The sequence below is a fragment of the Nansenia antarctica genome (assembly GCF_963989245.1).
Source record: "Nansenia antarctica genome assembly, chromosome: 8".
NCBI classification, from domain to species: Eukaryota; Metazoa; Chordata; class Actinopteri; order Argentiniformes; family Microstomatidae; genus Nansenia; species Nansenia antarctica.
In genome coordinates, this window is record NC_137678.1 from 29,313,484 (window position 1) to 29,328,483 (window position 15,000).

The 15,000-nt window shown below is 50.3% G+C and overlaps 1 protein-coding gene across 1 annotated transcript in view; it reads right to left on the reverse strand.

Annotated features, from left to right (window-relative positions):
* Positions 1 to 12,441: 12,441 nt before the first annotated feature.
* Positions 12,442 to 15,000, reverse strand: part of LOC308163685 (staphylococcal nuclease domain-containing protein 1-like) — a 55,533-nt gene continuing 52,974 nt past the window's right edge. The window contains exon 6 of the mRNA XM_080537866.1: positions 12,442 to 12,679. Coding sequence (XP_080393992.1) covers positions 12,613 to 12,679 — 67 coding nt within the window. The 3' untranslated portion in view covers positions 12,442 to 12,612. The remainder of the gene's footprint in view (positions 12,680 to 15,000) is intronic.

The window sequence follows — 15,000 nt, forward strand, 5'->3', positions numbered from 1 at the left end:
AAAATCAGTGACCTATTTTGAGGTAAAAAAACAGCTAAAAGGTGACAAGTTTGCACCCCTGGTGGGTGCGTGTGTGTGTGTGTAATTGTGCGTGTAATTATGTGTGTGTGTATTTAATTGTGTGTGTGTGTGTTTCAGTTGGTCAGCCATGCACAGGTGGTGTTATAACGAACGTGTTCCTGTGATCGGCTACGGATCCGTGCGAGCAGGAAGGATGGCAGGTCTACTGTTCTGACGGGGTGTGAGAGTCTGCTGCGTAGGTGAGGACGATTGTGTTTTTGAACACGGCCAGCGTGGTTCTGGTACATCGTGTACAAAGCGCTCCCATTATGTAAATGGCCTGCACTTATATACTCGCCTTATTCCAAGCTCTTTACCACGGCCTCTCATTCACCCGTTCGTTCGCACGCACATCCACACACCGACGGCGAGGTAGGCAAGCTACCATGCGAGGCGCCGGCCGGCCCCTCTCGTGGGAGCAATTTGGGGTTCGGTCAGTGTCTTGCCCGAGGTCACTCGACATGTGGAGAGCCGGGGTTCGAACCGTCGATCTGCCGACCTTGAGATCGTTAGACGCCGGCTCTACTCCTGCACCACAGCCGCCCCCCCACCCCCCCCCCCCCCCGATTCAACAGCAGACAGAGGACGACCCCGCAAGGTCGTTTCTACGCCACGTTAATGGTCGTTACCTACGCCGGGCATTAACCACACTGCTGCAGTCTCTCCACTTGTCTGCAATCAGAGCAGAGTGCTCCCTCATGGCTCTCTCCCTGTGTGTGTGTGTGTGTGCGCACGTTTGCGTGTGTGTGCATGTCTGTGCTGTGTGTGTGTGTCTGTTTGTTTATTAGTGCATGTAGCCTACATGTGTGTGTGTGAGTGTGCATGTTTGTGTCTGTGCGTGTCTGTGCATGTGCGTGTCTGTGTGTCTGTTTGTTTATTAGTGCATGTCGCCTACATGTGTGTGTGAGTGTGAGTGCCTGTCCCTTCTGAGGCATGCTGGGATCGTGCCCCGTTGCATGCTGGTACCTCCAGCGTCCCTTGTCGGAGAGGATCAGCCACGTCGGCGTGACGACCCCACCGGCCACACACACACACACCCCACCGGCCAGGGTTCACTGGGTTGAGACGCCTGCTGAGGACCTTCCTTGTGTTCCAAGTACCCAACGCACATCACACACACACACACACACACACACTAGGGATGGACGGTTTTTCGGTTAAACCGAAAACCGGGGTTATAAAAATAGAAACGGTTTTTTATCAAAACCGTCTGAAACCGTTTTTTTTTTTTTTTTTTTTTTTTTTTTTTTTTTGGAAGAATAAAATAGAATAAGAATAAAACTGGAACATGTCACATGTTTGTCGTGTGTGAAAATAACAATGATATAGTCTGAATCTGCCGCGCAATGAGTGAGAGGTTTGGTCAGTTGTGAAGAATAACTGAGGATTAATATCTAATTGGGATTATATTTAAGGGTAACGAATCACTCTATGGAAAGATAGTTGCCTTCAGTTATTGGTAGATAGGAAAGGTTTTTTACAATTACTCGCTTACATTTAATAAGATCATTTTCGCTGCTCTCTGTAAAGCGCATTGGGTCACTTTGTGAGAAATGCGCTATAGAAATAAAATGTGATTTGATTTGATATCAATCAATCAATCAAACTTTATTTATGTTCTATAGCACAAATCATGCATTGAATGTAACTCCAAGTGCAGTATTTACTAAACCACAATATAATAAAACAAGAGCTATACGGATCAAGAGTGTTTGTGCACAGCGCCACTGTGTGTGAAGGCGCTACTGAAAGTGATGACAGAACGCATGTCTAAGAAGATACGCGGTCACTTAGTGACGCAAAGGTAGTTCTGTATTTATCTCTATCTGTATTAGTACATTTATTTTGAAAGCTCTATTTTGACAGCTCTACCATGGGCACTTTTATTTTGATGGGGCATTCTTTGTTGATTGACTTACGACAGTTCAGGACGAGTCAGTCTCGCGCATGTGGTTTTTATGAAAAGCTTTAAGTATGTTCACTGCATAATTCTAAGTCTAATATTTCAGTGATTATTGAGCAGTATTCAAATATTTAAATACATGAGCAGCAGCTGAAACTTTGTCTAAGAACCAAGATATTGAGAAAGCAGTTCATTCAATGAAGACGCTGTTCCAAGAGATGATCTTCCGTGCAGGCGTGCACCATGGATCAGCGGAGCTGGTGTGTTAAGTGTTCATGTGTTTTCATGTATGGTGTAGCTTACAAAAGTCTGCCTTTCCACTTATATTTGTGAAACTAAGTAGCCTAAATGTGTTGCGACTGTGCTTACGGTGTTTTAATGGTGTTCAACATGAGTGTATTGTAGCAGTAGGGCTCAATTATTTGAAATTGGCGCTCTTTTTTAAAAAAAAAATGTGCACTTTTTTTTTTTTTACTGTATTTTTCGGTTAACCGGAAAACCGCGGTTTTACTCTCTGACGGTTTTTCGGTTTCAATAATTGGAAACCGTCCATCCCTAACACACACACACACACACACACACACACACACACAGACACACAGACACACACACACACACAGACACACAGACACACAGACACACAGATACACACACACACAGAGACACACACAGACACACACAGAGACACACAGAGACACACAGAGACACACACACACACCCACTCATATGTGCATATGTGCGTTGGGTACAGGCACACATACGTCACACATACACACACACACACACACACACACACACACACACACACATACATTGCATAAGTATACCAGAGACACGCGTGCATGTCAGAGTGCATTGGAGAATCAACACACAGATCAGATGTGTATTTGGAGCCAAAAAATCCACAGAACAAAGCCCAGGCTCCCAGGAGCATACTGTACACAAGACAAACGGCTTAAAAACAAACCGTAATGAGAACAAATAAAGAAAGACAATTGGAGGGGGGGGGGGGGGGGGGGTTTAAATGAGGCAGACGTGTGGTATTGATATCTGGACAGAAGCAGTGCTTCTTTATTATTACTTTTCTTCCTCCAGTGAGATTGCACAGAGAGAAGGGATGGAATTTTAAATGGTCTGTGTCCTCTCTTAACTTCCAAGGTGCAGGGGGGGGACGAATGCGTGTGTGTGTCTGTGTGTGTGTGTGTGTGTGTGTGTGTGTGTGTGTGTGTGTCTGTGTGTGTCTGTGTGAGCTGTTGGTGAAATTGTTTGGTTAGTGGCGCGTGTCAGCTTCTATGGCATGTCAAACGACCTCAGACACTGACAGTGGTAACAGGCAGCGGTAAATTAGTGTGTGTGTGTGTGTGTGTGTGTGTGTGTGTGTGTGTGTGTGAGTGTGTGTGAGTGTGTGTGAGTGTGTGTGAGTGTGTGTGTGTGTGAGTGTGTGTGTGTGTGAGTGTGTGTGTGTGTGTTGGATAGGAAAGTGGTCGATAATAGAAGAGCAGAAAACGTCCATTAAAAGTCCAATCCTAACTCTTACTGGTTAATGAGCTATCGAGCTGCCAGTAGGAAGCAGTCATGCTTTCCCACCCTCCATGGAGCACGGTGGGGGGGGGAGGGGGGTGAGGACTTGATGGGACGTGACAGGAGGGAACCATGGGGAGGGTTAGGGGAGGACATAGAAAGCTGGCCGACCAGTCAACAGTTTGTGACGTTAGAATTATAAGGTTCTATCTACATTTTTGTCAAAATTGAGTTTTTTACATAATCTGATCCATTAGGTGTTTATTAATGCCTGTGTGGTGTTCTTTTTTAAATGTTGACATTTTTGAGTTAGAAATTCATAAAATACAAAGGTTCCATCTCACAAAACATAATGGAATGTAAAAACTTTGACGCTCAATATCTCTGAACTACCCTAAACGGAGATAGAACCTTATAATTCTAAGCTCACGAGTTGTTCTGGAAGGTTCAAATGACCATTGAGTGCAAATGGCAGAAATAATCGTATGTTTCTTATGTGATAAATGATATAGACAGCAGCTCTGCACACACACGGAATGGGCCAAATTCCTCTTTTGAAATCAAACAATTACTAAGTTAGGTTAAAGTAGAGTTTCTCAGCTATTATGTGATGGAACACACCTGACTTACCAGAAAACACCTGTCAAGACAATTCTTTCATTACTTTTGGGTAACCCCCCAAACAGGGGGACTGTGCATAAAAAGTAATGTCATTTCCAAATGGTGAAACCAAGCAGAGAATCTTTACTTCAACCTGACAGCAACTGTTTGATTCCAACAGTCAGTTACATTACTTATGCAGGGCGCTGTATATTCTCCTATGACTTTGCGTACATGTGCTCATAATGCAAGTTGACGTGTGTGTGTGTGTGTGTGTGTGTGTGTACAGGCTCTAGTGCTGCTACTGAGTGCTCACTTCATGTCCTCTGTCCACTACCGAGGGCAGACTGCTGTGACAGTCACCCTACACATAACGACCTCATCACTGCCCCACAGCACAACAACAGTTCAACCAACTACGCTTCCCATGACTCACGTCACCCCCGACACGTCGCTAAAGCGCGAGCCGTCGCGTCGCGGTCCCTCCGTAGCCTCGCAGCACAATAGAAGGAAAACTACACCTCCCACGAGGCATCCGATTGGCTCCCAGCACAACAAGCAACAACAGCACCACTGTCGTAAGTGGATAAATGGAACAACGCGTCCCGCGGCGCGATTACTTAATACGGAATAAACTCCACTTCCCACGAGGCGTCTCGTCCACACACACACACACACACACGCACACCCGCAGCACGATTACACCCAGAATAAAACCCACAGGACACTCAGTTCTGACGCTGTAACCCACATAGCATTTCGCAAAACAAAACTACACTTCCCAAGATGCACCTCATCTGTACTAAGCAAACACAAAGGCGTAACCCCCCCCCCCCCCCCCCCCCCCGCCCAACACTAAACTGCAGCTCCCATGAGCCCCTTCAGGCGCCCCCCCCCCTCCCTCCTTGGTGCACTGACACCGAAAGAGGAAGAAAGAAACTACAGAGGGGGGGAAAAACCAAACCTAAACCAAAAAAACTAAATTTCCCCAGAGGGGGACCTCTCATCTGCAGCCACTCGGCAATTAAAGAGAGCATTGGTCTGATCCGAGCCTCTCATCCCCTCCCCACCGTCCCCCCCCACCGTCCCCCCCCCCGTCCTCCACTTCACAGCTGCCTTCCCAGAGGCCTCTCTTCTCTTCTGCAGAAAAACAACACAGCGTCAAGTGTTCAGATGCTTCCCCTCAGAACAGAAAACCAAAAAAAAGAGAGAGACCAAAACACAAAAACACACCGCAGCAGCGGTGGAGGAGAGAACCGACTGGAACAGCCGAGGACAGGCGGGGACTGGCGGTGGCGGCATCACAGGACGCGGCTGTGGCGCAGGATGTAGAGCCGCCGTCTAACGATCGCAAGGTTGGCAGATCGGCGGTTCGAGCCCCGACTCGCCACATGTCGAAGCGTCCTTGGGCAAGACACTGAATCCCAAATCGCTCCCAGTGAGCGGCCCGGTACCTTGCATGGTAGCTTGCCACCATTGGTGTGTGAATGTGTGAATGAGTGGGTGAATGAGAGGCCGTTGTAAAGCGCTTTGGAATAAGGCACTGTATAAGTCAGTCTATTTACAGGAGGAACGCGGCTTTGAACCTTTCCCCGCCCCGTCACCGTCGTGGGTTTCATCTGGGGTCCTGTAATCACTCGCTAAATCGCTTTACTGATGAACGTCGAAGAGTCTCGGGGTCGATTACTGTACACACACACACACACAGCGTGGCTTGGTGCAAACAGTGTTTGGCCATTGATATTAATTAGCATGGGGGAGCCCCCCCCATGTTTTGCAATTGATTGTAATTAGCCGACGGGAGATGATTAGCTTGTCCAGCTAATGAACTTTGGGGCGGCTCCCGTGTCACTTAGGGGGGGGGGGGGGGCGATTGTGCGAGACGGCAGCCTCTCCATCGCCAGATCATCGTCTTCTACACCTCAGCTGAACTCAGGAGACAGTTCAGAGGTCAGAGGTGAAGGCTGGCCTACTCAGGGGGGTGGAGGAGGGAGGGGGTCATGGATGGATGGATGGACGGTACAGTGTAATAAACTAAAAAGTGTTTGCTGTGCAGGAGGGTGGAAAGAATGATGAGACATTGATTCCAGTGTAATACACTTCCATTGATCGGAGACAGAGCGCATACAGAGGGACAGTTATGGGGGGGAAGGGTCATCAGGTTGATGTTCTTATCTGGCACGCACACGCACACGCACACACACACAGCCACACAAACTCTCTCTCACACACACACACACACACACAATTCCTTATAAGTGGCATATCAAAGGAGAGTGAGGATGAGCAGAAAACCGATAGTCCAGGTTAAGGGTGGTGTGTGTGTGTGTGTGTGTGTGTGTGTGTGTGTGTGTGTGTGTGTGTGTGTGTGAGTGTGAGTGAGTGAGTGAGTGAGTGAGTGAGTGTGTGTGTGTGTGGGGCGGGTAGTAGGACAGGGTATATGACAGTGTAAATAATTACAATTAACAGCATTTTAAATGACGTCTCATTAAGAGGGGAACGAAAGGTCATTTACTTTTTTAATTCCCAGAGATTATCATTTATGGCGGCTCTCAGAGACATATGCAAATACATGCTAATACATGGTAATTCATGCTAATTCCACGACCGCACATTTCCAATACCGCCGAGATGCGACCTGTCTTTAGGTGAAGGAGAGGTGGAGGAAGAGTGAGAAACAAAGAAAAGGATGGAGAGAGAGAGAGAGAGAGAGAGAGAGAGAGAGGGGGGGGGGAGAGTCAGATGAGTCAGGGCTAAGAGAGAGAGGGTGTGTGAGAGAAAGAGAGAGAGAGAGAAAGAGAGATAGCACTGTAGGTGAATGAGGGATGGGATAAGAGTGAGAGAGGGGGATGGAGGGAGAGGAGCGGACATGAAAGAGGGATGTGAAGGAGGAGAGGGGGGCAAGAGATGAGGAGAGTGAGAAACTGTTGAAGGGTAAGACATGCAGAAAGAGTGAGGGGGGGGTGGATGATGACAGGAGGAAAAAGAGGGAGAAATCGGATAACGACGATGATGGCGGGCGAACGAGGGATGGAGCGAGGGGAAGACGGAGGTAGGGAAGGAAGGAAGGAAGGAGGGTACGGGGGGGGAGGGAGGGAGGGAGAGGGAGAGCACGCGAGAGTGTCAAAGACAGCCGATGAGAGAGGGGGGACGAGAGAGATGGTGGGTGGGAGGCAGCGTGCTGGGGCAGTGTGCCACCCCCTGGGGGAGGGAGGGGGGAGGGGTGGTGGTGCCAGGGCTCTCCCCAGAACAAGTCTCCCATGCCAGCCTGCCAGAGGGGAGAGTCACCTTCTCCTCACTCACCCCATCTCACACACACACACACACACACACACACACACACACACACACACACACACACACCACATGGTCTGGGGCTCAGGGCAATGGGAGGTGTGTGTGTGGGTGGTTGTATGTGTGGGTGGGTGTATGTGTGGGTGGTTCTATGTGTGTGTATGTGTGTGTGTGTGTGTGTGTTAGTGAGGCAGGTTCCTACAGGGAGTTTCTGACTCACATGTGGAGGACATGAGCAGAGGGAGCTCTGTGGTTCATACACACTGTCTCCTGTCCACACACATTTGCTTCTCTGACACACACACACACACACACACACACACACACACACACACACACACACACACACACACACACACAGACAGACACACAGAGACAGGCCTCCTTCAGATCAGAAGTAGGTCTAGGGAGGGAGGGAGGGAGGGAGGGAGGTCTCCTCATATCGAGGCACCCTGCAGTGTTGAGAGAGACGACATCAGAGGACTCCTTTGACCCTCTCTAGGCAGGCTACACACAACAGTGAGGTACATACTTATCTGTGTGTGTGTGTGTGTGTGTTTGTGTGTGTGTGTGTATGTAACCCAGCAGGGCTGTGTTAAAGTCTGAATGATAACAAGGTCAGTTCTTTCTGAATAGCATTACAAAACCAGATGAAAGACTCCCTGTCTATCCACTAACACATTCTTCTCAAAAATATGTCTTAGATGTTATAAAAAAATTAAATAAACGGATCCTTGACATAATCTACGGCACGCCGCTACTTGTTTAGATCTACTTTTTGTACAAACCGTCAAACGCGACAGACGAATAACGCTCTCCTGTACTGCTCTGCAGTGATCTATACCAGTATCTGCCTATGAAATATTACCTATTAATATTATGTCTTCATGGGGTATTATTACATATCTACTGCCCACAGAGACCATAATACAAATGTGTGTTTATAATTCTGTCGTATAACTACTGTGGTATTCATATGCTGTACATAATCTACCTTAACTGTACATAGCTCATAACTGTATATACCTCTAAACTACCGTACTTGCCATACTGTACCTATCACTATCACTGTCATGTTTTCATATCATGTTTTTATATCACTATTTGCACTTCTGGTTCGATGCTAAACTGCATTTTGTTGTCTGGTACTTGTACTCCATGTTACTACCATGTTATGTTATATGTCAGGGTCAGGGCATGTGGGGGGGGTCAGGGCATGTAGGGGGGGGGTTAGGGCATGTGGGGGGGCTCAGGGCATGTGGGGGGGGTCAGGGCATGTGGGGGGGGTCAGGGCATGTGGGGGGGGGGTCAGGGCATGTGGGGGGGGTCAGGGCATGTAGGGGGGGGGTTAGGGCATGTGGGGGGGCTCAGGGCATGTGGGGGGGGGGTCAGGGCATGTGGGGGGGTCAGGGCATGTGGGGGGGGTCAGGGCATGTGGGGGGGGGGTCAGGGCATGTGGGGGGGGGTCAGGGCATGTGGGGGGGGTCAGGGCATGTGGGGGGGCTCAGGGCATGTGGGGGGGGGTCAGGGCATGTGGGGGGGGTCAGGGCATGTGGGGGGGCTCAGGGCATGTGGGGGGGGTCAGGGCATGTGGGGGGGGTCAGGGCATGTGGGGGGGGGTCAGGGCATGTGGGGGGGGTCAGGGCATGTCGGGGGGGGGGGTCAGGGCATGTGGGGGGGGTCAGGGCATGTGGGGGGGTCAGGGCATGTGGGGGGGTCAGGGCATGTGGGGGGGTCAGGGCATGTGGGGGGGGTCAGGGCATGTCGGGGGGCTCAGGGCATGTGGGGGGGGTCAGGGCATGTGGGGGGGGGGGTCAGGCCAGGTGGGGGGGGTCAGGCCATGTGGGGGGGTCAGGCCATGTGGGGGGGTCAGGTCATGTGGTGGGGGTCAGGCCATGTGGGGGGGTCAGGTCATGTCGGGGGGGCTGAGCAGGTGGAGCCCTGGCTCTGGCCTGCAGTGATGAACGCCTCGCTTTACTGCACCCGACTTCCACCGCACTCTCTCCATCTCATCTCTTTATCCCCCCCCCCCCCCCCCCCTGTACACACACACCTCTGGCCATCTCCGTCTCTCTCTCTCTCTCTCCATCTCCATCTGTCTCTCTCTCTCCCTCCATCGACCCACTTCACACTCCATCTTTCCATCTACCTCTTCATTCTCCCTTCTCCATCCCCCCTCCTCCCCCCCTTCTTTCCATCTCCCTCTCTCCCCATGTAACTGGTGCCCCCCATCCTCTCCCTCTCTCCCTCTCTCCCATCCCACCTCCTCTGTCTCATGTGATACAGCGTTGCAGCCGGCTCTCTCCCTCTAATGCGGTGCGATGCCTCAGAGTGTTGTCCATCTGCTGAAAGCACCAGCAGCAAACACCCATGAATATAGGCCAGCAGAAGAAGAAACAACCAATCTCTCTCCTCGATTGCCAGGGCGTGTGTGTGTGTGAGTGTGTGTGTGTGTGTGTGTATCCCCTCTTTACCGGCCGAACACACTTCTGTTCGGCTCTCCTTCAGTGCACTGTCCGTCCGCTCCAGAGTAACACATCTAGAAGCACACACACACACACACACACACACACACACACACACACAGGGAATAGACACACACACACACAGGCAGGAGACATACAGACACACACACCCACGTACACACACACACACACACAGGCAGACATACAGGCGCACACAAACACACAGACACACACACACACTCTCACACGCGCACAGCAGGCCCAGCAGACACACATACTGACGCAAGCAGACACACACACGTACGCACACACACACACACACACACAGGGAGACACACGGGCAGACCCACAGACTGCGGTGCATATGTCTATTAGCTGTTTAGTGGGGAGGTTTTAGTGAGCTTTTTAATCACCAGAGCCTCCCGTAGGAGCGTTTCACAGGCAGCTGTGGGTTTTTTACGGTCCCAACGTGACCGATGGGGGTCAAGGGTCGACTCCCCCTGGTGCCAAACACAATGATGTCGTTAATTGACTGACGGAAGGCGGAACGAGAGTCTTTCATTGGCTCATAACTGTTTAGTGGTGGTATTGTGAACCCCAAGGTTGTTTCACCTTAAATGGTGTGTGTGTGTGTGTGTGTGTGTGTGTGTGTGTGTGTGTGTGCGTGCGCATCGATATTCTGAGTGTACTATGAGAGGCCATTGTAAAGTGCTTTGGATAAAGGCCTCTATATTAGTACAGTCCATTTACCATCTATTTTTCCCATGAGTGTGTGAGTGCCGAGAGGTGTGAGTGCGAGTGTCAATTTGCAAGTAAATGCCAAGAGTAGAAAAATGTCTCGGTGTGGGAGAGCCGTAATTGCAGCAGGAATAAATATCTCCGTTTTTTTTTTTTGCTTTATCTTTCATTTACAGAGTGGCTTTGAGTCTGCTGGCGAAATTAGCATAATGAGGGAAGAGCAAATAAGCAGTGCTTTATAAAAATTACAAAATGGCTGCCGTCAGAAGGGGCCCGCTAAAGGGGTCCAAACACACTGAGAGGAGGCAGAGTGATGCATGGCCCCGGCCCTGGCCTCACACATCCCATTACTAAACACACAGCTTAGCACAAAGCTACAGTTGGTACATCAGAAAGCCCATTAGCGCTTTGTCCGACGCTAGCGCCGCTGACACGTCATTAAGCGATAGACGGTTAGCACAATGCTAGCTCTAAAGTCGTGACAAAACGTTTGACATTAGCCCCGAGGCTGAGGCTGAGGCTGAGTGTACAGTGAGCTTAACTCACCCCGGATACTAAACCGTTGTACAGTTAACTGAGATTAGAACTAATGCTGATTGCTTATAACAACACAGAGGAGTATGCTTTTCAGCTTGTAACAGATCTGTTCTGTGAGGCGGAGGGCTTAGCGTAACGCTAATAGACTCGCTTTACTCCCGATTCTGCTAAATCCACCACAGCCAAGCCAGACGCAGCGCTGTTGCCCCGTCTCTTCACAAAAGCGACGCTTCTCGACGCTGGGGGTACCTGACGGCGCCCCCTTTGGGAAGCTCGAGTACGTGCTCGTCACACGACATCAGAGTACCGACAGACAAAAATCTGCTGGGTTGCCATAGTGACCGAACCCGCACAAGTGACGTGACATTCTACTGTTATCCGCAAGTCTAACCGACAACATCATCCGCGTTTAAAAAAATCTGGTAAAACCAACACACAGCGGCCCTGACTGACACCCCCCCCGGCCCCCCTCCCCCCTTTAAATACTCTGTATAAACTTCAATCATAATCAAAGTTGTGACATCTAAATTGTGACACTCAGCCAAACTGGTTCCCCCTCTCTGTCTCATCCTCTACCAGTCTACCTTGCAGCATGTAACTTGACTGGTGACCAGTATAGAACATGGGTCGAGGTGTCATCGAGTATACTTAGGACGGGTTACCAGGGTCGGGTAACTTGGTTGCCATGACAATCAACTCCTTATGGGATGGGGGCAGAGTCAAACGGACATCTTCCGTTTGGCCAACAAGACAGAACGGAGCCTTGTCAATGGCTATGATTCGTATGATAGACAGCTGTTTGCTTGATCATCAACTAACGCCTATAAGAGGCACTGTGAGCGACATATTGGTGTGCGTTCTCTCTCTGTGAGAGGGGGCGTACCTACAGCGCTGTATTGGAATAAATCTTTCTTAATTGTCTACCTTGAGCCAATCTTTAATTACTTTGGGTTCTACCTATCTCCGCCACCACCCATCAATCGATCATCAAAGAACCATCTTATCATCTTTACTCCCGATTCGGCTAAATCCACCACAGCCGAGCCAGACGCAAGCGCTGTTGCCCCGGTCTCTTCACAAAAGCGACGCTTCTCAACGCTGGAGGGTCCTGACGGCGCCCCCTGTGGGAAGCTCGAGTACGTGCTCGCCACACCACATCAGAGTACCGACAGCCCAAAAATCGGCTGGGTTGCCATAGTGACCGGACCGCACAATTCATGACATGACATTCTACTGTTATCCGCGATTCTGTCTCACGAGTCTAACCGACAACAACATCATCCGCGTTTCAAAAATCACCCTGACTGACCCCACCCCCACCCCTGGCCCCCCCCCCCGCCTCGCCAGGCTTCCTTACCATCTTGGCCAGGTGCTTCTCTTTCCTCACGTCCACCATGACCATGCCCTCCTTCACCAGGCCCGCGCCCACGTCGTCCTTGGAGTCGGTGAACTGCAGCGTGACGTGGGGGCAGCTGACGCCGCCGTACTCCACGTTCAGCTGACACTGGGTGTTCTGGATGTCCCGCACCAGGCTGTCCACCACGTCCGCACGCACGTCCTCCTGGGAGGGGGGGAGGGGGGGTGGGGGGGAAGAGGGGATGGAGAGAATGGGAAGATTAGATAACATATTAATAATATATAACATGGTAGTAACATATTAATAACATATAACTGTTATACCTATCACTATCTAATATGTTAGTGTAAAATGTAATAATAACACTAACATATTAGATTCAACTTCATTGTCATTGCAGAGTATACAAGTACCAGACAACGAACGAACAATGCAGTTTAGCATCTAATCAGAGGTGCAAATAGTGATAGAAAAACATGATATATAAACATGACAGTGATAGTGATAGGTACAGTATGGCATGTAGTTTAGAGGTGTATACAGTTATGAGCTATGCACAGTTAAGGTAGCTTATGTACAGTATGTCATCTACGGATGGATAAAAGAGGCTATATCAAAGAGGTATGTGTAATAATACGGTATGTGCAACAGTAGTAAGTTGTAAACAGCAGTAGTGCAAAGATACGGGGAGGAGATGGGGGGGAAAAGAGAGGAGAGGAAAAGGATATGAGAAGAGACAGAGGAAGAGGAGTATTGTAAAAGCAAAGGAGGAGGGGAGAGAAGGTGTGTGTGTGTGTGTGTGTGTGTGTGTGTGTGGGGGGGGGGGTAGTTAGTATGCAACCAGGCTAGTGTGCTACAGACATATTTATGCACACACACACCCCGCCATAAATAAATACACCTTACACGTAATGTAAGCACGCATTAGCATCGACAAGCAAACACGCTTGTAAGACGCTAAGATGTGGAAAGCGACATGGTACTGATGTGGAAGCTAACAGCAGAGCGCGGGGCCTGGATAACCCCTATTTCACTAAGACAACCACGCAGACACACACGCAATCCATCACTCCTTCAAGTTCTCTCTCTCACACACACACACACACACACACACACACACGCATGCTCAAACACACACACGCAAACACACACACACATGCTCAAACACACACACGCTTTCTCAAACACACACACGCAAACACACACACGTGCGCAGACACACGTGCACAAACACACACACACACGCTTTCTCAAACACACACACGCAAACACACACGTGCGCAAACACACACACACGCACACACACACACACGCACACATACACACACACACACACACACACACAACATCCACTCCTTAGGCAGTGTAAAGGGGCTCCTCTCTCTATAGAGTCTAGACTGACCCAGTTCCCTCCTCTCCCCCCTCCTCTCCCTCCTCCTCTTCCTCCTCCTCTTCCTCCTCCTCTTCCTCCTCCTCTTCCTCCTCCTCTTCCTCCTCCTCTCCCCCCTCCTCTCCCCCCTCCTCTTCCCCCTCCTCTCCCCCCTCCTCTCCCCCTCCCCCTGTAAGTCCCAACACTCTGAAGTGCCCCCCCCAGCCCTCCCCCACCTTCCCTCCTCCCCCCCGCTGAGCCTTCTGGGACAACACCAGCTACCGTGGTGACACACCCAGGTGGAGTGTGTGATTTACCTCCCAACCCCCCCCACCACCACCACCACCACCATCACCCCCCCTCCATAAAATGTTAAGCACTTTGGATATCTAAATCCATTTAATTCATTTAATCATTATGGTGATGAGGGAGGGTGGAGGAGGGGTGGGGGAGGGCAGGGGGATAATGAGACCACCACAGGAGAGTCAGGATCCAGAGCGCGACCAACGGTGGACGCTACGGAGAGCATCCCAACACTACCATACGTCTAATCACTCGCACTCCCTCGCTCTCTATCTCCTTTTGCGCCTCTCGCCCTGGTCCTGTCTCCATGGCAACCCCGCGAGCTAGCTGCCCTTGGGTGTGTGTGTGTGCGTGTGTGTGAACGTGAGGAGAGGGACACTGTTCAAGGGGAATAACTCTAAAGGAGCCTTTTTGTTTTCCCCCTCTGATCTGCTTGTCACAGGCGCTGTGGGGGGGCTCAGGGCGAGATGGGAGGGGGGGGAGAGGGAGGGAGAGAGAGAGAGAGAGAGAGAGAGAGAGAGAGAGAGAGAGAGAGAGAGAGAGAGAGAGAGAGAGAGAGAGAGAGAGAGAGAGAGAGAGAGAGAGAGAGAGCCAAAGGGACAGGGTGGGGAGATGCAATATGAATGAGAGCCTTCTGCTGAGTGACACTGTGTCTGTCGCAACGCCTACAGCTTACACACACACACACACACACACACACACACACACACACACACACACACACACACACACACACACACACACACTTACTTGCACTCACACTAGGGATGCACCGGTACCAGTACTCGTACCCGATACTGTGCTTATGTACTCGTAAAGCTACTCCGATACATCCACTCCCAAGATGACTTTA